The sequence below is a fragment of the Buteo buteo genome, chromosome 10 (assembly GCF_964188355.1).
Source record: "Buteo buteo chromosome 10, bButBut1.hap1.1, whole genome shotgun sequence".
Classification (NCBI taxonomy): domain Eukaryota; kingdom Metazoa; phylum Chordata; class Aves; order Accipitriformes; family Accipitridae; genus Buteo; species Buteo buteo.
Window position 1 is genome coordinate 40,489,676 of NC_134180.1, and position 24,136 is coordinate 40,513,811.

Here is a 24,136-nt window from a genome sequence, read left to right on the forward strand (position 1 = left end):
TCATCACAAAATATACTCTTAAATCATTTTCAGGTTATCAGAAAATTATACTTGAAAGCTTCCTTGAATAGATTTCAGCTTTTCCCCCTGCAACTGCAACTGCTCATGCAAGGGTATAAAACCTACTAGGAGTATTAGGCTTTTAGCTTCCTGAGGTTTTAGTTGGAATACAATTCTTACAACATCTATCATGTGTGGCTTTTAGCAAATCTTCAACAAGTTAAAATAAGACTTGCAATAAATACATGTTTTTACCAGAAAATTGAACATCTCAGCAGCTGGTGGTCTCATGGAAGAGTATTTTTAAGATAAATTATTTATGAAGTGTAAGCTAAGGCTTTAATACAATATTTATGCAATGCACTTCAAGGACAGTGCAAAGCAATTTGCCATTTTAAGTAACTAAACATACATGTTTTAAATGATAAAGTAGCCATTAATAAAAAGGGTCTTTTGTTGTGATGGAAGCCTCATAAAACTAATCTATATTTGGCTCAACATTTAGCAAGACAAAAATCATTAATTTCCAATATCAGGCTTACATTTTCGTTAAAACACAATGTTTACAAAATAAATCAGTAAATTAACTTTTGTTGATAGGTGTCTCTTGCAAGACAAGAATGTTTTCTTGAGTTAATGGGGAAAGTGTCTAGTTCCGTGGGAAATTGCATTGATTTTCAAGAAATGAACCACAGCATACGTGGGTGGGTCTCAGCTGTAGTTGGAGAAGCAGAATCCGACCTCCAGAAATGCACCAAACTGTAGGCTAGAACTTGAGGCTTCTGGAGAGCACATACTTTTACTCACCTTGAGAAACCCTTTGATTTTCAGATTCTTGGGCTGATTACGTTATGTGTATCCAAAGTGTAAGACACTTTCTGTTTTGCATAATAATGCTGAAACCTGGCCTTAGGAAGAATATATGCTTATTTACATGACCGTTTGTCTAACCTTGCCTTTTTTTAAAAAGGAAGGTGTTACATTCATTATATTTAGCTGTGTGATAAAATCACAAAAAAGCAGGGCAGCGACCTTCATTCATGTGTTTATGAAGAGGGAGTAAGGAGCTCTCTGTATGGATGTGGAAACCAGGTAGCAACTACTCCTTCATTCCTTTGAGTTTAACTTCTAAACTGTGCCTATTGGAGTCTCTTGGAAGGGTTTAGCTTCAGAAGGAGACAAAAAGACAGCAAAAGAAAGCAACTCACTCCCTGCCTAGAAGCTACTTAACAATGCTGAGGTCTGTGCTGCATGCTGTGGAAGTGCTTTGCTTTCTGCCACCCCTAATCTTGTCAGTGTCCCTGTACATGGAAAAATGGGAATGGTAACATCATTCCTATGAGGGTTTGGGGGAGTTTGCTTGTTTTAATGAGTGTTCAGTGTTGTTGGACTTGGGAAGAGCATTCTGAATAAGCTCAGCTTTCCTTTACTTAATTTAAATTAATCAGGACAGTGTAGATCCACCTACCGGGAAAGTGCCATTCAGTCACTTGAGCAGCACTGGTCAAACTGCTGCTGGAATAGTCTTGTATAGTGGAAGATTCCTTCCTACCAACTCCCAAGGTGTCGGCATTGGTGGTGAGGCACCATCACTGCATAGATCTCCTCCCAGGAGCCCACAAATGCTACGCTGGGCACAATGAACACAGGATCACACTTTGCACAATCTCAGCTCAGGCTATATTTATAATATTGCTTCAGGGTGCTGTCCCGTAAGTGAACAGTCTCAGCTGCCATTAACTTCAGCACATTATACATAAAGGAAGACAATTTGTTTAAGAAACTCATATGGACAAACAGTCAGAGTGTGTGCTTCCAGGAGGCACGTCAGTGTGCTACAGCTGACAGAAAAGAATTCGAAGCAGTAGACTTAGCTGGCTGGCAGATTAAGGAACTCAAAATTGCCAGATAACCTAGGTAGGAGTAGGTTGAAGGAAGATTGTACATGGTCAAAACCCCCTCCTAAAATGAAAACAAAACCAAAAAGCTAACAAGTCTGAAGTAATTCTAGTGGAATTTCCTTTTCTGTTCTCAAGCTTGTTCAAGTCCATGTATGTCTGCTCGAGGTTTGTTTAGCTCAAATACAAGGATGTATTTTAATGCTTGCACGTTCCCCTTGTGAAGAGAGATAATAGTATTTTTCTCACATATCTCTCCCAAAAGATTAGCAGGCTCTGAGTTATCATTTCTTTCTAAACAAAGCAAAATGTCACAAGATAAAATTAGCAAAATGTTCTTACTGTAACAAAAGTAAATACATAGTTTACCAGTTTAAAGTAGGCAGAAAAGCTATGTGTTTTTTTAAATCTCTAGTGAAATCATTATTGTTTTCAATCAGCGGGAACTCTAGATGAATGATTATGACTAGACTTATTTTTTGAAGTAACTTTAACTTTCATGACACTGGAAATATGTAAAGAAATTACCTGTGAACAACTTCTTTAACATACATATTTCTTTATTCTGATAAATATACTTTTAAATATACTTTTAAACATCACTTTTAAAATGTCTTGCCCTTTAACAATATATTTACTGTAATCAGAGTGATGCTTGTGGTTCCAGGTAGTACGCTTCTCTTAGTTTCAGTTTAACTTAACATATGACCTTGTTGATAAGGGAGACCCTCACATCTGACCTTTAGGATCTTCCACAAACCTTTCCCACATCAAGGCGTGGTTTCACATATGAAAATTCCCAGGCCTTTGACATTTTACATTTCTCAGAGCAGACTAACCTTTCAGGGAATCCACATAAGTTATTTGTGGTCCCTTCTGTATATCGTGAATTTACTGATCACGTTTGTGAAGGTAAAGAGTGTTGTCTGGAGATACTACAAAATTTACTGATCCCATTAATTTGCCCACCAAGAGAGTAGAGGATGGCTTGTACTCAAAACCACTATGAAAGTGTTGTGTACTACAGGCATTAGCATTTATCTGCTGTGGTGAAAGCACATGATGAGTATCTCTTTGTGGTATTATAAAACCTAGAAAGACATTAACAATTCCGTTAAAATTTCATGTACTATAGACCTCTTAGGGTACTGAAGCATATATTCCATTTGGAGGAAAATGGCTGATAAATTCTCACCACAGCCCTCTACTTCAGGGGCTACTTAAGGGACCAGATAATGATTTTTTATTGAATGGTAATATTTTATGCTGGGTCTTTTTTTGGTTGAAGATGGTGCCTTTGCCTGAGAGAGCATTGCAGGTACTGCAGAATAGGTTTTATTGTTTTTGTAGATCGTGTGTTGAAAGCTAAAATGCTATCTTTTGTAAAGGGGCATTTGTCACCTTCTTTCATCTGTGATGGAGCAGCACACTGAGTTTAATGAAGTATTTTTTTGAAAAGCGGGCTTCATACTTGGAAATACAACATGATAAGGATTTCATAAACCCATTTCCCAGTTTTTTCCCAACTAGGACTTTACAGCCACATCCTCAAAAGTAAATAAATACACAGCTCATATGTATGGCATCTTTATGAACAACTGAGGCAAAACTGAGAAAATAATTTGGATTGTTTAAATCTCTCAAGTTTTAAGGAAATTCAGTGCTTGCCTTGAACTTTAAAGCTTGAAATTAGTATGCTAATGAAAATAACTCTTGCATGGACAGATTTTGGTATCAGCAGAGATAGGTTTTTGTAGACAACCATCATCAACAATCCTGTTCACAAAATGATAAACTTTTTCTTAAAATTACTTGGATTTTATCCCTTAAACTTTCATATGACTGGATGATATGGAGATCAGAGTTTTATGCCTGTCTTCAAGCAGCACTTTTCCCTCTGTTTCGTAACTCTAAAACTGTAGTTTTGCTTAATTTGCTTCAGCATAAGATTGGTAGAATTCTTTCATGTTTGATTTTGACTTTGCAGGGGATGGTGGTGTAAGGAAGAACACCCTCTGGTCCTTACACATCTCTTTACTTAAATCACACTCTGCATCTTTTACCCACTCATCCTTCTTAGCCACCTTCAGGAAGAATGATTCCCATTTTCCACAGATTGCCTCAATCCACCTCCAGTAGGATTTCTTAAGATTTTTGTTTTGTTTTGTTTTAAAATTTTGACACTGTGTTTTCAATTATGAAGGGTTCAACTTGACTCTAAAGTGCATTTATGGTTAGTGGTCTTTACTCCCATACATCAGTACAATAGTGTCACCCTACCTGTTCCAGCACTCTGTCCGTACTTCAGTGTACAGCCCTAGCACTTTGCAATCTCTTGTCTGTAACTCTTCACTTAATTCCAGGACTTTGGGGACTGGAAGCTTGATGTTTTCATGTACCTGGGCACTTGCATATGCCATCTTTGAGTGCCCTGAAAAGAAGGATCTGTAGAATTGTAAGACTGGATGTTCCTTTCTAATGCTCTTTCGTTTGCAGTACTTATTCATAAATTCATAATAAAGAAAACTGTATATGATGATTTGGGACTTGATAGCTGTGAGACTTTTGATTGGTACTTGCTGTCATTCTTACTGTGCGCAAGCTTTAAAATATGCTGGGTTTTCAACTGTAGGTGCAACTCTGTGTTCCTTTAGGCATTCAAACAAGTGACAAAAGAGCAGGCTGTTTATTCATTAACATGTTGTTATATGAATGGTTATATTCCTGCATGTGCCAGTGTCTACTTTCATATACAAAGCTAATGAAGATAATGGTGTTGTATACCTCACTTTTTACGCTTAAATAGAGTCTGTTTAGGTTTTGTATTTTGTCAGAAGTAGTCAGTTTTAATACCTGGAAGTTCTATTTGTTTATTTACATTAGGCTGAAAATGAAGATTCAGTCCAGGGTGGGAGAATACAGTCAATATTAACTTCTGCTACAGCAGCTGTGAAAGGAATGGTCATTCCATTAGTTCTGCCAGTTTTCTATCTCTTCCAAGGCCTTTGATGGCAGATGCTCTGGAGTATATGAGGGATTTCCTTGAAGGCTGAGGGAAAGGGATGATGATTTTTATATGTTTTTCAGGTCAGCTTGCAGCTGCCAGTTCTTCATAAAGCTGGATTGTAATAATGAGCTTTAAACACTGTACTTTGCAAATGGTAGAGAATAATAAGTAAAAGGAGTCTCTTTAAGTATGAGGTCCCTTTATCTGTCTGTCTGTGCTCTTTTGCTATCCCCAATAAATTACAACATGTTACAATTTCAAACAAAATTAAAAGGATGAATCAGGGGATATTTACACTTACATGCTGTCAAAATCCATGGAATTTACAACTGAACAGTGTTCCAAATATGCTAGCATTTTTCTGGCTTCCTGTCATTTCAGTCCATCCAAGAGCTGCAGCAACTGTAAAGGAGCTGAAACTGGCACAGCGCAAAGAGGTTTTAGGGTGTCTCCTTCCTCAAAGCTTGAGGCATTATTTCATAATATATGATTCAGCAGTACGAAGTTAGAAAGAAATTTTCTCAGAAAAGCTACACGTTCCTGTGATTTTATTTTATGTTTTTTCCATCTTGAGATCACTGAACCACATGAATTGTTGGGGTTAGAAGGGATCTCTGGAAATTATCTAGTCCAGCTCCCCATGCTCAAAGCAGGGTCACCTACAGCAGGTTGCTCAGGGCCGTGTCCAGTTGAGTTTTGAGTATTTCCGAGGATGGAGACACCAAAATCTGCCTGGGCAACCTGTTCCAGTGTCTTGACCACCTTTCCCTGATACAAACATTTTTTCTTTTGTTTAAATGTAATTTCCTGTATTTCGGTTTGTGCATGGTGCCACTTGTACTGTCACTGGGTGCCACTGAGAAGAGTCTTGCTCCGTGGTCTTTTACTCCCTCCCATCAGATATTTGCATATATGTTGATAAGATCTCCCCCCCCCCCCACCTCCAAGCCTTCTCTTTGCTGGGCATAAAGTCTCGGGTGTCTCAGTCTCTCCTTGTACAACATGCCTCTGTCATCTTTGGGGTCCTTCTCTGGACTTGCTCCAGTATGTCCATGTTTCTCCTGTACTGGGGAGCCCAATATAAAACGCAACACACCACATGTGGCCTCCTGAGCAGGGAGCAAGGATCACCTCCCTTGGTCTGCTGCTGGCACTCTTCCTAAGGCAGCCCAGCAGGCTGTTGGCCGCTTGTGCTGCAAGGGCATATCACTGGCTCACGTTCAGCGTGGTGTCCACTGGACCTCCTCGTCCTTTTCGGGGCCCTTCCACCTCATGTGCAGAACTTTGCTTTTCCCTTTCTTGAATTTCACGAGTGTCCTGTCGGCCAATTTCTCCAGCCTGAGATATTCCTCCTCTTTCCAGTAGCTGTTCTTTAATAGGCTGGGCTAAACTTGGGTAGCTCAGGTTTCTTCACAGTGTTTCCTGGGTGACATTTTCCATTCCTCTTCCACTGTAAGGAAAGGAACTATCATTCACCCTGCTTATCATCAGGTTGAGTCCTGCTGGCACATGGTACCTTTCCAGTTCTCCCTCCTCTCAGCTGCAAGAAGTGAGGAGTACTGTGTGGTGTTCTTTCATCCTCAGGCTCCGTCATAGTTTAGACAACTTATAGTAAAAGCTTAGAGCTTTCAAAAAATAATAATTCACAAAATGTTCAAAAAATAATAATAAAAAAATTTCACACTGTCCATTTCCAGAGTTCTGATCTCAGGCTCTGTCTGCCTGGGGAATCATATTTTCTTCTACTCTGGCAACACCATGGACTTGTGAACTTCATCTTGCTAGGATCAAATCTAGGAGCTTTTTTCTTTGAATTTCTTGTTTTAGAAGTCACAGGAAAAGCTTTGAGCAGACTGAGCCTGTTGTGATTGCTTAATATTTAAATTTCTCAAACATTATGCTCCTTTCTTATTTTTCATACAGTTCTAAAAAAAGAAAAGAAAAAAAAAGCATTTCTCAGAACAGTTCTGGGTCATTTCTTTTTTTACGTGATTCTTCCTCTCCGTGGTCCTGATTTGTTCTTCATTGTCTTTTTTTTTTTGCTTAAGCCTCACACTGAGATAGCTGTTCAAACAGCGATGTCTGCTTTTTGAGTCAGGATTCACAAAACCAGAAAGACTATTTCAAACAATTTGCCGACTTCCTCCAAGTCAGAGGCTGTTGGACTCTCTAAAATTAATGTTTAAGTAGTTTAAAGTGTATCTTAGAACCAATCTTCATTTTATAATTTCCTGTGATGGAGAGCCCACTTCATACTTAAAGGTTGTTGATGGTTAGTTGCTGTCATTTCTCAAAATTAATGAATTAATTAAAGAATACACTTTATTTTTCATCTGAACTTTAGCTTCCTACTCTTGTCTGGCAGACTGTAGTGACATGCCTGACCTGCACAGACTGAAATTTTCTACGTTAAGGGAAAAGACTGAGCTGCTTGAGGTTTTTCACCAAAACTCCTATGTGAACTGTCATACTTCTCAATCCTTGTAATTGCTTTCTTGACTCATTTCTGAACCCTTTATAGTGCATCAGTATCTTCTCAGTAGAGGTATTAGAACTGGATACTGTGTGAATGTGGTGGGGAATAAGATTGTGCAGGTATCAGAAGCTTAGCTGAAAGATTCAAAAGCATCCTTTCAGTAACTGATCAGGTTATTTTTGGTCTGTCATTTCTTTCGGTTTTGAAAAAGGGGTAGTTACTTCTTCAAAGAGAAGTTACTATCATCATGTGAATTATTAAAAAACATTCAGTAATAAAACACATTCTGTTAAGTAATAATCTGTAATTAATACAAGCTAAATTGCCTCTACAATCTTAGTGATGTACTGTACCAAACCAAAGTCTGATTGTTTGCAATTCTGAAAGTATAGCAATAGTCACGTCATCTACATTGATGATCTTTGTATTTAGAGAGACTATTAGGAATATTGTACTGTGATGTGCCAGAAATCTAAATGGTCAGCCTATTGAAATTCTTGTTTGCGAGCAAAAACGTGAGGTCAGGTAGCTGAGTTTGGATGCAAATACATTGCATCTAGTTACTTAGTAAGACATCCAAATATATGTATAGTATAGCCGCATGCGTGTCAGCATAGCGAGTAGTGAACCATGCATTACAAGAGATGTTCATTCTGCACTGTTTCACTGAAATCTAGTAATGAAAACTCAAGTCACGTCTGTCAATGTACATGCCTAATGATCCAATGATGCAGAATGCTTTTTTTCTTTTTCTTTTGACCTTTAACCAGGAAAGCTTATCATTTATACATGAAGTAGCTCTCTTTCATTTGGACAAGAAGGCAGTAGTCTTTGTTGAAGTAGGCACCTATGGTCTGCAGACCAATTTACTTTTCAGCTTAATGAATCAGGATCTGCCTGCACATAGGTTGCTTGCTTTTGCCAGTATTTAGCAACCTAATATGTCTGCCTTAAGTAATTACATGTTGGGTAGTTGAGATGTAGTTCAGCCAAAGGCATAAGCTGTATGGGAGAGTGGGATGGAAAGGACCCAAATTAGATTTGCCTCAAGCTACTGTGGCAGCTCGCATAGACAGAGATGAATTTTGAGCTGAAGAAAGCCAGAGTGATTTTGTTTAACCAACTGTTTTTCTCACTTTTAAATAAGCTGGCCTATAATATCACAATTTGTTTTGGTTTTCCTGAATGAAAATTCTAGAGTTTTTAACTGCTAACCAGGAAATTTTATGGAGGGTATTTCCAGGTTAAAAAAGCCCCAAATCTGACTGTTTCTAACACCCTTTAACCACCATGCATTCAGTCCTAAGAAAAAATTAATATTACATTTTTATAGTCCACATCATTATCCTGCTTCCTTCTGATCTTAGCGCTGTTTTTCCTAATCAGATGAGTTAAAAACTGTAGAACAATCAGCCACACATATCTCAGTTAAATGTGAGTATCTTACATAATTGAGAGGGATATTTGGTAATGTATTGTATGTGAGATAGGGTTGGGATGATGTATCAGAAGAGTTATATTATTTATTCAGGTTCCTTGCATATCCGGACTTTTGGCATTGTAAGGATTATTATAAAACACAAAAAATGGAGGTTGTCTACAAGCTTTGTAATTAACAGAATATCGAGGGGGGAAAATCCCTTACATTGCTTATTATGAGATCCATTTGGGTGAACAGTGCTTCTTTTTACTGAGGTCCTGTTTCCTTTGATGCTTATTTAGCACTGTTTTGTTTAACTAGAAAACTTCTTCAATGCATGTTATATATCGCTTATTTAACAGGATATCTGTTTTGTGTATTGTCTTTTAAATTAAAAAGTATTTATATTGTCTAGTTTGGCGGAGGCTAAAAAATGGACAGGATGTATCCTTTGGTTGGGTTTCTTTCTGAGGTTGCTGGGATTTCAGCAAGGGATCGATATATCCAAGTTCAAGTTTGCTTGTGTCAAGTTAGTGAAGAAAAGGGACATCTCCTTTTGATTTTCTTCCTTTTGTATTTTTATGCACTTATACAGCTAAATATAAGTGCATATGAAACACAGCCACGTTCTGCATGATAGATGAAAAGCTGTTCTCAGTGAGTATATCATAGTTGAGTCAGCTGGGCCCCCTGCTGCGCTCTGCTTTTGTTGTTTTTAAGTCCTAAAGTACCTAGTTCTGTTAAATATTAGTAAGCCAGTACAGTGAATTTTGATTACTAAAGTTGACTGAAGATGTATTGTCTGCCTTGTGTGTTGCGTCTGGTAAATAGCTGGTTGCTGTGGTAACCGCCGAAAAAGGTAGAGGGTCGTTGGTACCGCATAAATTCTTTAAACAAAACCTGATCATAGCAAATGCTAACATTAGTCTTCAAATAAGGATAAAAGAGGAGGAAGAGATTCAGACAGCTTTTTCCTTTTGTAAACTTGCTGCTTTATAGGGGAAAAAATAGCTAGAAATAGTCTGTCTCGTACGAAATGAAAAGGTTGTGGATTAAGGCATTGCATGAGTGAAGCAGCTGTATGAATGTGAAACAGAAAGTTCTCCAGCTTCAGCCATTATGGGTTTGTTTGGTTAGGTCTAATTTTGGAAGTCATTATAGCAAAGGTAAATGACTTGCACAGGAGACTACTGTAAACAAAAGACTCGATACATTTACTTTGGCAGGAGCCTTGAGAAGACTCGGTCCTTTCACTGCCTCTTTTATGCAGCGTTCTGTAATACTCTCACTGCCCGCCTCTGTATGCCGGTAGCTCTCATTTCCCTTCTTCCCTCTCTGACAGCTTCTTTCCCCTGACAGGTAGGATTTAAGGGTGGCAGCACCTGCCGTTGAAATGCTGGTGTGTAGCTGTAGAATACCTTTATTTTTATAGTAGCTGTCCCTTGACTTCTAAAGCCTCTGTGTTTTGCTCAAGTAAGAATCTGTTCACTCTCTCCCAGTCTAGTACTGGAGTACAATCTGTTTCAAATGCTTTACTTTTTAATTGTGGCTCCTCTTTGGTTGCTTTTCATGTTTTTTATTTTGTCATTTAATAGCTTTATACCTGCAGATTCTAAGCATACTGATGCTTAGCTGCGTTTTCTTGGTTTTCAGTGAAAAGTAAACCATGAGAATTGTAATTCCCTTTCCAGGTCTCTACCCATGTGCTTCAGTCAAGGCTCTGTCCATTCCACACCTACTTACTCACACTCGTGTGGGTGGGGAGGTAACTTCCACGATGACGGAAAGAGTGCCCATGCAGAGCCTGCTTCTTCCCTTTTACAAAGCTCTTTATGAATGTACTGTATGGGTGCAGCAGAGCTTTCATTGGTTTCTAAAGCTGGGAGGATGAAGTAGAGGGGCAGAGTCAGTATCCTTTCCTTGCTGCACTCGCTTGCTGACACCTCTTTTCTGCTCTCCCTGACTGTTGGGTGACCTAGGAGACTCCCCTTCGCAATCCTTGTCATGGGTGACTTCTGACTGCTGTCGCTTCCCAGGTTGTCAGGAGGTGCTTTCAGTCAAGGAATAATTGTTCAGGTTTACTTTGACTCCTAAGACAAACAGGGCATACTCTACTGTTAATGATTTTTTTCTTTAAAATACAAGATTATTATGCTGCATCTTTCAATCACAAGAAGCCCATCCCTGTACGTTCTCACACGCTTTATGCCCATGGGGGATAGCTATGCTGCTGGTTGTTCCAATATATGACTAGTACCAAAGGATCTATAGGGTCATTTTCTACTGCTGCTGTAGAAGATAGGATTATCTTTATCTCTGAAATTGCTCCCTTAGTGCTCATTAACTAGAAATAGAGTAATTGAGAAGCTGGTAGGAAAAGATTTTGACTAATAGTAGCCCTGATCTCTAAAATGGAGTTTAACCACATAATAATTACACACTAAAATGTTTGACCAGTATGACTGATATAAACAAGCCAACCGTGGAACTGAGTGCCTGGGAAGAGGTTTTATTTCAGATTAATTTAATCTCATGCTGTATATACAAGATATTTGTCAGGCAACTGATTCTGAAGAAGACGATGTGGGTCTAGCTGCATGAACTCTTTTGAACTTCCTTCCATCTGCAGGGTCTTTGAATGTCAGGAGAAGCAGACAACTTTGTTTTACTAGTATTCTCCAATGTCTTAAAAAAGCAGAACGGTAATACAAAAGTTCTCTTAAAGAGAAACATGATGCTCTCCAACTTATTGGGGAAAAAAATGCAAAAGATACACCTCTTGAAAAAAGCTAGCACAATGTTTTGACTCTACACTAAGAATTAATATAATATATACATCTTTTTCCTGTGAGGAGATAGTTTAATATCATCATTTCCTTCTGTTGTATGAGCTAAATGGTGAGGTTTGGTTACTTCCCCCAGTATTTGCATATAAACCCAAAGTCAAGTGCAGAAATTTTGGCTGTACATACTTGTTTTAAATTTCCAGTGTGAGATTCAGCCTAGCATTTCAGAGGTGGCGGTGTGGCTGTCAATAGAATAGAAGCTCTTGGAGAAACGAACACTGAGAAGTTGTGTGTGCTGTCTAATGACAAAGTACTCCATACACTGCATCCATCAGGAAGTGGGCACCTTCCTTAATGTGAAGAACCAACATCATTTACAGCAAAGACAAAGATCTAAGTCATATGTAAAATTGAAGACCCATTTTCCACCCATGAATTTAATATCACAACCTTCTTTTCATCTGACAGTAAGGTAGTATAACTCTATTTCTAGAAGATTATGCTCATGGGCATTAATGTATTCCTGATATTTTATGATATGCTCTTCCTCTTAATTAATCTCTATTGTGGAGGATGTTTTACTTCCTTTCTACACTCAGAACGTGCTTTAGATGTAACATTCTCAATAGAATTGACTGTGAAAATAGGCTTGTTTTATTTTAAAAAGGAGTTTTGTCAACTCTGCCTAGAAGGTTTGTTGAATTTAGTAAATGCTACAGATATGTACTAAAAGCCATGGTATTGGCAGGGAGGTATATGGGAGCTCCCACTGTGCCTTTCACTGCCTCTCACCCACCAAATCTTTAGATAAATAGGGAAGTGTGTGTGGTTCCAGGAGCTGTCAGTCCCATTGCTTCAGCTGTGGTTATACTCAGCAGCCAGAGAGGAGGCTGTCGGAGTGGGTGTCCTTAAATTCTGAAAGTTTAATGACCCTAGGTTTGTTCTAAGCTCTGAGCAATCTCTGTCGCCATGATTTAATTATTGAAACAATCTCTTTTCGCAGGACAAAACTTAATGTGCATTGTGGTAGCGGAGACAAATGCAGATGGGACCTGCCACCAGGCTCCCTGGTGACAGGACTGAGAGGGAAGGGTTGTATTGCTTGTGTTCAGGGTGACCATAATGTTCTTCATACTTCATAAGGCCAATGAAGGCTCAAAAAGGGATTATTTAAGTCTGTGAGGGAATACGGCTGCAATAGGAAGAATTTGCTGCTTAAGCCAGTTTCTTTTTTGGCGTTTCTGTTACTATAGCTAACTTATTTGTAGTAGAAACTGGTGGAAAGAGATGGAAAGGAAAAAAAAATTGGCCCCTGCCTTGTGCAACAGGTGCAGTTTGTAGTTGTGAGCATGGGCTGAGCTGAATCTCATTCACGTGCACAGAGAATGGCTGCGGGCAGCCCAGTCAGTAACTACCACAAGAACTTGGGATTTCTGCATAAGTATTTCATATCTCTTGGAAAGATTCCAAGCAGAATTTAATTGCTTGTGGTGAAATCTTTCTCTGTGGCTAGATAGGACATTGAATACTTTTGAACTTTTAAATTGCTATGGGGCAGCCTGATGTACCATGGTTGTATTTAATATACAGGCAGATAATGAAAGATGCTTCTTAATCAGAGTTCTTTGATGCACTTTTTTCTTTTATATATACCACACTAACTTGAGGGAGAGGAAGGGAGTTTTTATAATAACATACACATTTGTTTTTCTGTTTAGTAAATTGACAGGTGTTTGGTTTTTCTTGTGTCTGCCCAGGAAACCACGTCTTGTCTCCTGGAGAGTCTGTTGGAAAAGGTCTAACGCCAGAAGCTGCGAAAGATCTCGGTCTCCCTGAAGGGATTGCAGTAGCAGCATCTCTCATTGATGCACATGCTGGAGGACTAGGTACTCTGTCATATATTTACTATTCTTGGAGACAGGAATGTATTGAATTAATTTTAGAAAGCCACTTTTCTTACAGCCTGTTTTGTATCCAGCAATTTGCTCTGATGCTATTCTTATGAAATAGCCTAACTAAAATAAAAACCCCTCAGAGTAACTGCTAATATTGGGTATCTGTTTATAGAAAGGGGCTATCACTGTTTATTTCTTTCCAGCTGGATTTCCAAATTGTTTGTTAACTTCTATTAGTTCCACTTTGAATTCCTGAACTGAGACACCATTGTGTTGGCATGCCAGCATGCTGAGAGTTTGCATCTTCTCCTGCTCAAAACTTTGGGGATAGGCAAGAAAAATAAAATAATAACATTCTAAGGGAGAAGTCTCATGTCTGAGGCTTGTTCATAGTCTTCCTTCTTAGTTTTAGAAGCAATTCATGCTTTGTTTAAATAATGCAATAGAGACTTTTCCACATACATTTATGCTAGCACAATGTGGGATATATACCAAAAATGTTGCTTTTGGTCTAGGGGCTTAGAATGTGTAAATACTGTGTATCTAAACTAGCAAACAAGAGCAGAGGGAGAACTGGCCATTGCACAGCATTCCCCTTCTGCGACTTTGAACTTTTTATCCATAACTAGAGTCAGAGGCCTGATGCTTAGATTTTTTTCTTTTACGGTGCAATATTCTCATGTGCCCAGTTTCAGCTGTGTTGAAATGTATTCGGTGAGGCTCAACGGCTTCATTTTCTTACTATGCTGTTTGGCCTTATCTAAATACAGTCAATAACAAAGTGATTCAGTGTAACTTATTCAGCAGGAAATTGAGGTTTTTTAGTTTGATAGTTTAGAAAAAAGTTTTACCTCAGAAAGTTTCAGTGTTACTGAAACAGTACTGTTCAATGGAAATCTATTGCTCATCAGAGTATTTTTCTCTAGATCTAAATAAAATATTAGCTGCTAAAGGACTAGGTTTTTTTCAAATATTTTGTGGTGTTTTAAATCTCATTTGTTCTTCTAGGAGTTGTGGCCTGGAACTTTTAAAATGTTTAAATCCATTTACTTTGCTTCTGATAACTGTTTCTGATGAGGTTAAGTAATCATGTAGATTGCTTTTCTTATTACCTCAGAAGGATTAGATATAGATCCAGCTGCAAAAAGGAAGACTGAGTTTTAGTGTCATAGTTGTAGATGTGTTGTGTCCCTACTATTGTGACTGACTTAAAAATCTGTTTGTGTCAATTAGTATCCTAATTGCATAAAAATGTGCTTAAAACTATGTGCCCTGGCAGTTTTGTTTTCTTGAAAAGGATGTGATAATAAGCTGACACGAAATAATGAACTTGCTGAAAAACTGGATTGTCACAGAGCACGTGAAAATGACAGTGGAGGGTCCTCATTTAATTGGCATGATTATGTGAGTACTGGATTCAGAGCACAAAAAGTTTGCCCAGTAAATTTTGTGTGCTGAAATCAGTGAATTGAATTTAAAGAAGAATAGAGAGCAACTGTTCATTTGTTACAGACTTCTGTAAAGAAACTCTAACATTAGAAATATATAACTACTGGCATCCATCACAGTAAGACTTCAGTGGATAGAGACAGCCTGCTTATGCTAGTCCTGTTTATCAGAATATGTTTTCTCAGATGGCAACACCAGCAGACTACTGAAATCATTGCCAGGAGAAAAAAAATGTAGAGGTTGTTGTCAGAGAGGGAGAGACACATCACAGAGGGAAAAGTCAGTAATGCAGTGGGAGAACCTGCATGCTAATCACACTGTAACTGAGTAGAGTCTGGGAAAAAAGGAAGATTTAAGATGGAACTCATCCTTCTTGAATGTGGGAAGGGTAATAAATAGGTGGGGAAACTGGTAGAAAAGACAATAAAAAGGAAAAGATTTGGATAGCAAAAGGGACAGCAGGAGCAAAAGGAGAACTGGAGAGTGTAAATGTATGTAAAGAGAATGAATAGTGTGGCTACATCTCAAATACCAAATAGCTCTCCTTCATCCATAGCTGTTAATAACAAGAACCTTAACCTTTTTCAAGTCTAGTTTAACCTACAGTGTGTGAAATACAGAGCTCAAAATCCTGAAGGAAAAACAGAAAAGCAAAAGGAGAACACAGATAATAGAACTAGATAATAGAAGTGAAACTGTGTTCTGATTAAAAGATATTAAGGATGGCAATGCACTAAAGCATATTAATCTTTTAATAATGATAAAAGGGGCATAGAAGAAAAGAAAATAGAGAAGAGATATTTGAAAGTACTGGAAGTAAGTAACTCTTGTAGTTGGTGTAAAACTTTTGTTTTGAAAAGGTACTGATGTGTGTTTTAGTGCTTACTCTGCTGTGATCTGTATTGCAATACTGAGGTTTACAATTTGTTTGAAGGATATGAATTGTGTATTAGTAAGCATTAGATTAGTTTGTGGGACAGCAACATCCAGTGGGTGTCATTATTCTTATTCTTGAACACATTCTGCTGGTTTTTTTAAAAATATTCTGCCACAGCAGAGTAACGAAAAGGGCTCTTTCGTATCCTGCAGGCTAAACCAATATGACATGATGGACATCTTGTTTTCAGTGTTAATAAAATTTGGTGCACTGTTCAGATCTGCTTTTGGCTGGATATAAAGTGTGTTTTTGCTGGACAGCTTCCTGAAGTTTATGAACGCTTCAAAGTTTTGAGTAAGATAAGGTAAAGAATTGTGTAATACGTATGTCTGTGGAGGCCTTCTATGATTCCTGAATCAGTCCATCTGATACCTATTATGGAAAAGTAAAAATCTAAAAGCCGAGTCGTTATGTCTTACATTTGGACCTACTGTACCAATTTAAAAGAACCTATAGATAAAAATGTGAGTATGGGAGGCCAGTCTTTTGGGACTGGCCTCGTAAAAAGAATGTTCACATTGCACCTTTTAAAAAGACATCGGCATTGTTTCAGCAAAAGTAGATAATTTATTGTACAGTATCTAAAATACTGTGTCACTGTTGAAGAGATCCAAAAGTATGCACACTAAGGATTGCCTGCTTTTCTGAAATCTCGCCTGCAGTTTGTGTGGTGTACAGACTCCTTGTTCTCAGTCTGTCTTGAGAATCTTCAAAAGTTTTTGAGTCTACCTCAGAGTATGAAAAATTCCAACTACAATAAAGGTGAAAGTGACTTATAACAGCAATTAAATTATTTTTAGCATATAACATATCTAAGCTTTCATTATTATGGGAATGTTCCACACTTATTTGCTGTCTGACTTCAATTAATCACAAATAGGAAGACTTTAGCGACTCTAAACACTAGTAAAGCCACTGACAAAATCCCACTGATTTCAAAAAGGCCCAGAATGTGTATTTTGCAGAATGCATGTTATCTTGGTGATTAAAAAAAAATCTAAACATGAGGCTCTTCAATTTTGTATTGTTTATGAAAATACATTTGCGACATATGCTGACAATTCAGTTTAATAGATTTCCCTTTGAAGTGTGAACAATATTTTTAGCTCCTTTAAGAAATTCTAATAGTGTTGCCTTGTACAGGAAATTGCCTTTTAGAGAACCCTATCCAAAATTCTTAATATGAACTCATGCATGTCTGTGTTTGAGCAGTGAAAAATAAAGCATAAGAGGTAGAAGCCATACTTGCAGCTTTCTTTTGTTCCTTACAAATAAACTCTGTGTGTGACAGCTATGCTATACATAGTTACAAGCCAGCTAGGGTAAAGGGACATAAGGGCAGATTTTTAAAGACTGTACAGTTTTAGACCTTAATTTTCTGATTATTTAGGTAACTTCCAACAATGATAATACCACGATAACCATGGCAACCACGATAAGACAAACCTCAACAGACCGTTTTAATAACAGAATCTTGCAGTGGTGACCTAGACAAGAAGGTGTTAATGAAATGTCGCATACTAACCAGCCAGTTACACTTGGCGTCTTTCACAGTGTCCAGCAAATGCTTTCATATTCCTTCTACAGTGAGGAGAAAGCTTTATTTTTTTTTTAGCAGGATTGGCAAATTGGTCACCAGACTGTGCATTGCAGATGCAGATGCACAGTCTGGTGACCAGTTTGCCAGTTCAAAGGTAATGCTCAAGAAAAAAAAAAGACAAAAGAATATTACTTGTTGGGCTGCTGCATTTTGCTGGGTGCAGCACAATGTGGTGCAAGAATGCAGCCTAGGAGAGGAGGAGGAGAGGGCAGGATTTCCACTTTAGCCTCCCCTTAAGTGAATTAAGCAGGACATAATGCATGCTGAAGCTTGGCTGTAGGTCTGCCCCATTCTGTAAGCAAGCTCCTGGCTCCTCTCTGGCATCTCCTGGGTATACGTTTCTGCTGCAGGCTGAGTGCTTGCTGAGTTTGTCCTCCGTCCTGTCCTGTCCTGCACGCAGAAGCTCCTAAGAGCCAAGCATAGTTCCTCTAAGGGAAGCAGTATACTCTCTTCCTTTAGATGGTTCTGTCTGACATGGACAGAAGAGCAGCAGCAGTCAAGACAACAAAACTGGCAGCCTTCCAGTCTCCTGCCAAGTTACCCCTTTCTCCAACTCATCCCCTGACAAAACACATCATATGGTATATGCATGATAAACCGTGAACAAATAAACATATCTGCAGTCTACTGTACTGCCTTTCACAACAGGGCAGTCTTTTAGTCTGCATGTTAGTGTACTACCTAAGAGAATAAAAGTCAGGTTATAGTCAAAATAACATTTAAAAATTATGATGATAAACATGAACATAGAAGAAATCGTCTTGTGTCCTCAGGTATCTGGAATAAAAATATATTTTAATCTGATCTGATAAAATAACTTTGCTTATTGACTAAGTTGACTTTTTTGTTTTGTGGCAGTGGTGTGAGATACTCGGCAATTATTTGTGTGCAGAAAAGCTGTGTTTTGTGAGGGTTGGCTTGCTCTTCTTTAAAATAGAATTTTAATTTTATTTTAATAGGAGTAATTGGAGCAGATGTGAAAGGACATAACCTGCCATGTGAGAACCAGCCAATTACAGCCCGAGTTGCTATGATCTGTGGAACATCTTCATGCCACATGGGGGTAGGTTGTATGCATAGTCCTAATTTGTACAGAATATACTAACTAATGTTTTTGAAGGGAAAAAATGACCTTTGTCCTTCTCACCCTTTTCTTTTTCCTTGAATTTTTTTCTGGTAACTCTTATCTTTACCTTTGGATATTAATTATATATTACCATGCATTTGCTATCAAGCAAGAACTTTAATAGTAGTAGAAATCAATACTGAAAAATTACATGGTAAGTAAAACCCACGATGCTAGAGTGGCTTAAAGAGCAGCCTGAAATCTGAGCCAAAGACTCTGAGCTTGAGTTATCCGTGACAAGCTTGTCACTAATGTGTTACAGAATAGTGTCTTTGGAGGAGTGCATGTCTTCAGTCACAGCCCTTCTCCCCCACCTCTTCACTTAATCAATATAAATCCTTCTACCTCTGAAAGTTGCCATGATGTATAGAATTATGATACATATCATGACTAAAAAGAAAGAAACCCCCAATAAGCAATTTTCACTTTGCTAATTTTTCTCAGTGAATTAATACAAAAGCTTTTTCTGAGATTGCAATTAAAATTTAGTGTCTGCTTTTGAAATTTATACCTTTTTAAAATGTATGAGTCTGAAAGCATTCCATTTAGATAAGTACCCTTTTCTGCCACATTTTTTATTTAAAACTCATTTCGGTCTTAAATTTAGACTGATTATAACTTGGATTTTTCCAAAATGAGCAAATGGCAATGGGATTGCTAGAGGTTTTTAGAGAGGACTGACATGCTTCATGGAGAGTGATCTCCAGCAGAGTAAAAGAAAGGAAGCTGATAATAAAATGTCAGGCTTAACAGTAAGTTAAGTTGTCTTTGTAGTAACAGCATGAATACATGGTGATCTTGGGCATGAATAAATGGTGATCTTGTCACATGGATTGTAGTTCAGCAAAGCATTTTAGCACATGATTGAATTTAAAGATGTGAATAATCCTAGTATTGTGAAGCACAGCACTTAACGAAAGCTTAAATCCTGTAGACCAATTGGAATATATTTGAATTCCTCCCTACACAAGAGTTTCAAACCTCCAACCCCACCACTCTTAGCTTACTCTGTTTCTGAAAAATTACATTGGTATCTCTTTTTCTGTGACAGGGCAGATAGGGCATCCTGCAAATACCAGCTCTAGGGGAAGAAGTCACCTTTCGAGCTTGCCACTACTTTTATTATTTCCAGGTTTTTGATGGAGGTTTCTGCCCTTTCAGAAGCAGCTGTTTGTGTGAACTCTTCCTAACCCATTTCATTTAGCTGAGTTAGTTGAAATTGTTAAAATGAGTTGGGTTAATAGAGACATAATACTGGACTGAAATGAGCTGAGGAGCTCGCAGACAGTTTCCCCAGAAGGTCTAAGGGCAATGTTGAGCAGCTGGAAATGGGCCAGCTGGCTCTAACTTATTCCTTTAATATAACTAGCCCTGGAGAAGGACATGTGTGTGGTTATTTATTAATTTTTAATATATGTATATTGGTAAGTTATAACATAGACCCAATTCACAACTATAGTTTGTTTTGCTTCCCAAACTCGAGCATGGCATATCAGTATACACTTTCATGGCACTTTTTGTGTGCATACTTCACAACCATGAGAGATACGGCTCCATTAAATATGCTAATGTAACAAAAGTGACATGATAAAGTCCATGTTGATGTTAATCAATGTTGTGTTCTGTCATTAAAGCAACCCCAAAGTCATACAGAGACTGTACACCATAGATAAGGTAGAACCTTCTAAGGCTCTTTTAATCACTTGAGTGCAAACTCGGGAATAGATACTTGCGTAGTTTTTGGCTAGATTTTTATTTAAATGTAACTACTCAGCATTTTATAATCATTTCCTTAACTGCCTTCCTTCACTCATCTGCTCAGAGGTATAACAATCTCTAGCCAGCAGACAATAAGCAAATTCTAAACTTCTCTGGATTTAATCTGTGAAAGGACTTTGGTTTGCTGTTCTTTTATCTATTACCTGCATAGACTGTATGAAGTGAATGCAGAGCACACAGAGCAGTTGTATTTGTGTTTTAATGAGACCTATATGCAGCTGCATTTGGCTGAAATTAGCTGTTCCTTTTTTTAATTAGGGCTATAAAATGAAAGTATATTATACTTGTGTTTTGATAGAAATATATATTTTCTCTCTCCGTGTGCACCAAGGGACCCTCAGGGCTACAGAGATTAATCATCGAGTTTAATTTAATGCAGTGGGAGAGAGACCTGTGTGGTCAGGCGGGCATTAAAAAGTGCCTTTGATCTGCCTCAGGTGCACTGAGCCCCAGTGAGCCAGCAACAATAATACCTTTGTGAGATGATCAGAGACGAGAGAGGGAGAAAATGGCCTGTGTGGAAACTCAAGGCCGTCCTTTGTTGTGGTTCTGGCAAACGAAAGAGCCAACTGTCAGGAGAAATTCAGAAAACAGAAAGCAGGGTGAAAGTATGGTTGGATTTCTTTCAAGGGATCGTAACAGGAAACTGTTCGGATCATCTGCTATGCCTTTCTTCCCCCCTCCCTTCCTCCTTTTTTGGTGAGGGCAGGGGTACTATTGGTGTATGTGTGTCGGTACAGTATTTCCATTCTCTAGACCAAATACTCCATGAGTCCCAGAAGCAGGTATTGCTTGAACACAGCATTTACTTTAAGTGAAACTACTCCATGACCCAGTTTTCATTACCTCAAGGACTCTAGAGATCTTGAACAAAAGACTTTGCTAATCATGCCTTTGATATTTTAGAAAGTACAAATGTGGAACCTAATTTTACTCATGGCTATAATAGTTTAATTTGTGGTAGAACTACCATTTTTAAGTGAGGATACACTTTTGGAATTAACCACTGACAGTTTGGGGTAATCAGACACACACAAAGCATTTCGTGTTTCTGTTGAGATACTTGAATAGCTCATGAAAGAAGCGAAAAGCATGTTGTAATTAGGTTACTGATCCAAGTCCAGGTCTGAGTTGGTAGTTGCTGAAAGTCACTGCCACCTCAGGGCTCATCCATTATCTATGAGGAAAAAGAAAAGAAAAGATGGTTTTCTGAATATTTTTGGACAGTTATTCATTTTACATGATTCTCTGCTGCCTCCTTTGCCCTAGCAAAAGTCATAGGCAGAATTTGCATTTGTAATGGCAAATAAGCTGTCCTTTTATTTGTGAAGGGTTGTCTCTTAGTTTAGGGCTGGGATTCATTTGCTGTAGCTTTGATCCGGCTGTGCATCGTAGGTATTCCTTTCAAGTGACGGATCCTCAGTGGCTGACTTTTCTGAGTGGGCTGCTGCATGTCATCGTGCTTTGCAGACAGGGTCTCTAAGCTCCAGCACCCACATTTAGTTTTGGAACTTTTAGGAGACTTTCCTTGTGTAGCCATGGCGACTACACAAAATGTGTGAGTAGTTTTTCACAGTAAAATAGCAGCAGGTTTGAGGCATTGAAATAGGAGCTTGCATGTTATTCCTGACTAGTAGTTTGCAAGGGTCTAACAGACATGCCCTAACTTCTGGGAATAAGGTAATTGGTTTCCCTAAAAGCTTGTCTTCCTGCCAGTGTCTTACGGGCTTTATGGGATATTTTAAAGTTTTCAAAAATCCTTTGTTTTATGTGATCAGAGGGATTTCAGGTGCAGATATCTGTATTATCTTGTCCCAGTCCTGAACACAAGCATGCTTACCATTTTGTAGGTGTGTAAAACCACCACGAATTGAGTTAACTCACAGGTGCCAGATAGCAAAGAGCAAAACAGTAATATGAACGACCGGTGTGACAGGGTACTTGTACACAGAAATTTCCTAGTATTCCTTGGAGCAAGTGACCTAGCAGTACTACTCCTTCTTTCTGGTAGATAAATCTTGCAGTTTGCCATACCTGGTATCAGCATATCACTCTTCTTGTGGGCACTAAATTCACATAATAAAACTTCTTTTATTCCTCAAAGTAAAATGTTTCATTAGACTGTGAGGTTTTTGTCAAAGAGACTACAGGTTTGAGTAAACTTACGTGACACCTAACAGACTGGGACTGGGTTTTGGTAACCAGAGGTTGTGAAAGGAATTTGAAGTAATTTAAAATGGTAAGCAGAAATAAATGGTAGTTCTGGAGTGGGAAAATTGAGAGTGCTGAGGGTTACAGAGTCACTAGGGCATAGTGCCTCTTCCCCCAGACTGGGATTTTTATGGAGGACAAGGATGATGTGAATGCAGAACTGCAAGTTTCAGAAATACTGAAGTCCATTGTGAGAGAGAGCAGGGATCTTCTTTTGCAACACCCCATCTTCTCTTTTGTTGTCTGCAGTATGGGGTCCTTGCTAATCTTCTATGCATACAGGATATGTGCTATTTATGCATATTGAATAAAATAGCCCTGTTAATAAAATGTGTATAAACTCTCTATTTCTGCCTGTTTTGTGGTGAGTTAGGTGCACTTAGAGATCAGCGTTCTGCTTTGCACTTGTCCCAGAACAGTTGTTCCATTATGAAAATATTTGTCATTCTTCCTCTAACACCTTTTTGGATTCACAGCTGAAGGAAGTAGCCAGGGCAGCTTCTAATGGGAACATTGTCTGGCTTGATTTCAGCCTACCAAGGCAGGAGGGGTGTGAATTTGCTGGCATTTTGAGTCCCAAATATACAAGGTTTGTGTTCCTTCCTATCCAGAGTCTCAGATACATTTTTCTGTCTTCTTTTGGTGATGTGGTCTGTGTGCTTCCTCAGCCATGCTTTCTTCTTTATCAGCTCTCTGTACTCTGAACTTCTTTTGGGGGATTATCAGGGAATCTTTTCAGGTTTAGATGGAGTCTCTTCCTTTGCATCTGTTTTTGTTACTATGACTCTTGTCATTGGGAACTGACTCACCTGGCTTGGTGCGCAATTCTTTTTTCCCTGGGTGATAATGTGTATGTGGTTTGAAGCTTATAATTTAGTAATTTCTTAAATTGGAGAGGCACAAGTAATTTATATCTTCTATCTTTTCAAATTTACTACATGATCTAAAAGACAGAGCTTGAGCAATGACACGAACAGCAAAATGGGCAGATCATTTTGCTCTCCCAGTGTTTACTATGGATTATTTCAGGAAGAATATCCCATACTCTCTTTTACCAAGCCTGACTAGTCTTTGCCTGTTTTCTGCTAAAGGAACTTCAGCCCAATTTGATTATTCTAAATTTGTTCATTTGATTCTCGTGATGACTGGCAAACACAATGGAGCTTCTTTGCTCTACAATATCCGCCCAAGCTGCCAGCTTTGTTCACACAAATAGAGTGTAAAGCACGTTTCCACCCCCAAAGCATGCACAGTACGTGTCCTTTGCAGTACATCCTGGAGTGGAGACTGCAGAGACATGCTGGCTCAAAGTGTTCTCATAGCCTGATCTCTGTAATCTCAGTGGGAGCCAGACCAGCAAGTGGATTCAGTATATTTTGGCTCTGATACGAGAGTCTCCTCTTCAGAACATGCCACGTTGTTAAAGCAGCAGAGTTCTGAGTAATTACCACACAGGGACTCCTCAGCTGCTTGAAATCATCTGTGATCAGGGGAAAACTTGCAGGGACTAAATAGGCTGGTACTTGCTTTGCCAGCTATATTTAATCTAGTG

The 24,136-nt window shown here is 38.5% G+C and overlaps 1 protein-coding gene across 22 annotated transcripts in view; it reads left to right on the top strand.

Annotated features, from left to right (window-relative positions):
- The window catches only part of FGGY (FGGY carbohydrate kinase domain containing), a 327,635-nt gene that overhangs the window by 238,521 nt on the left and 64,978 nt on the right, over positions 1-24,136 (top strand). For all 22 annotated transcript variants that reach the window (XR_012651846.1, XR_012651845.1, XM_075037209.1 and 19 more), the window contains 2 exons: positions 13,345-13,473; positions 18,428-18,531. Coding sequence is in view for 20 of the 22 variants with exons in the window: in XM_075037209.1 (XP_074893310.1) it covers positions 13,345-13,473; positions 18,428-18,531 (233 nt within the window). In the remaining 2 variants the exon portion in view is untranslated. The remainder of the gene's footprint in view (positions 1-13,344; positions 13,474-18,427; positions 18,532-24,136) is intronic.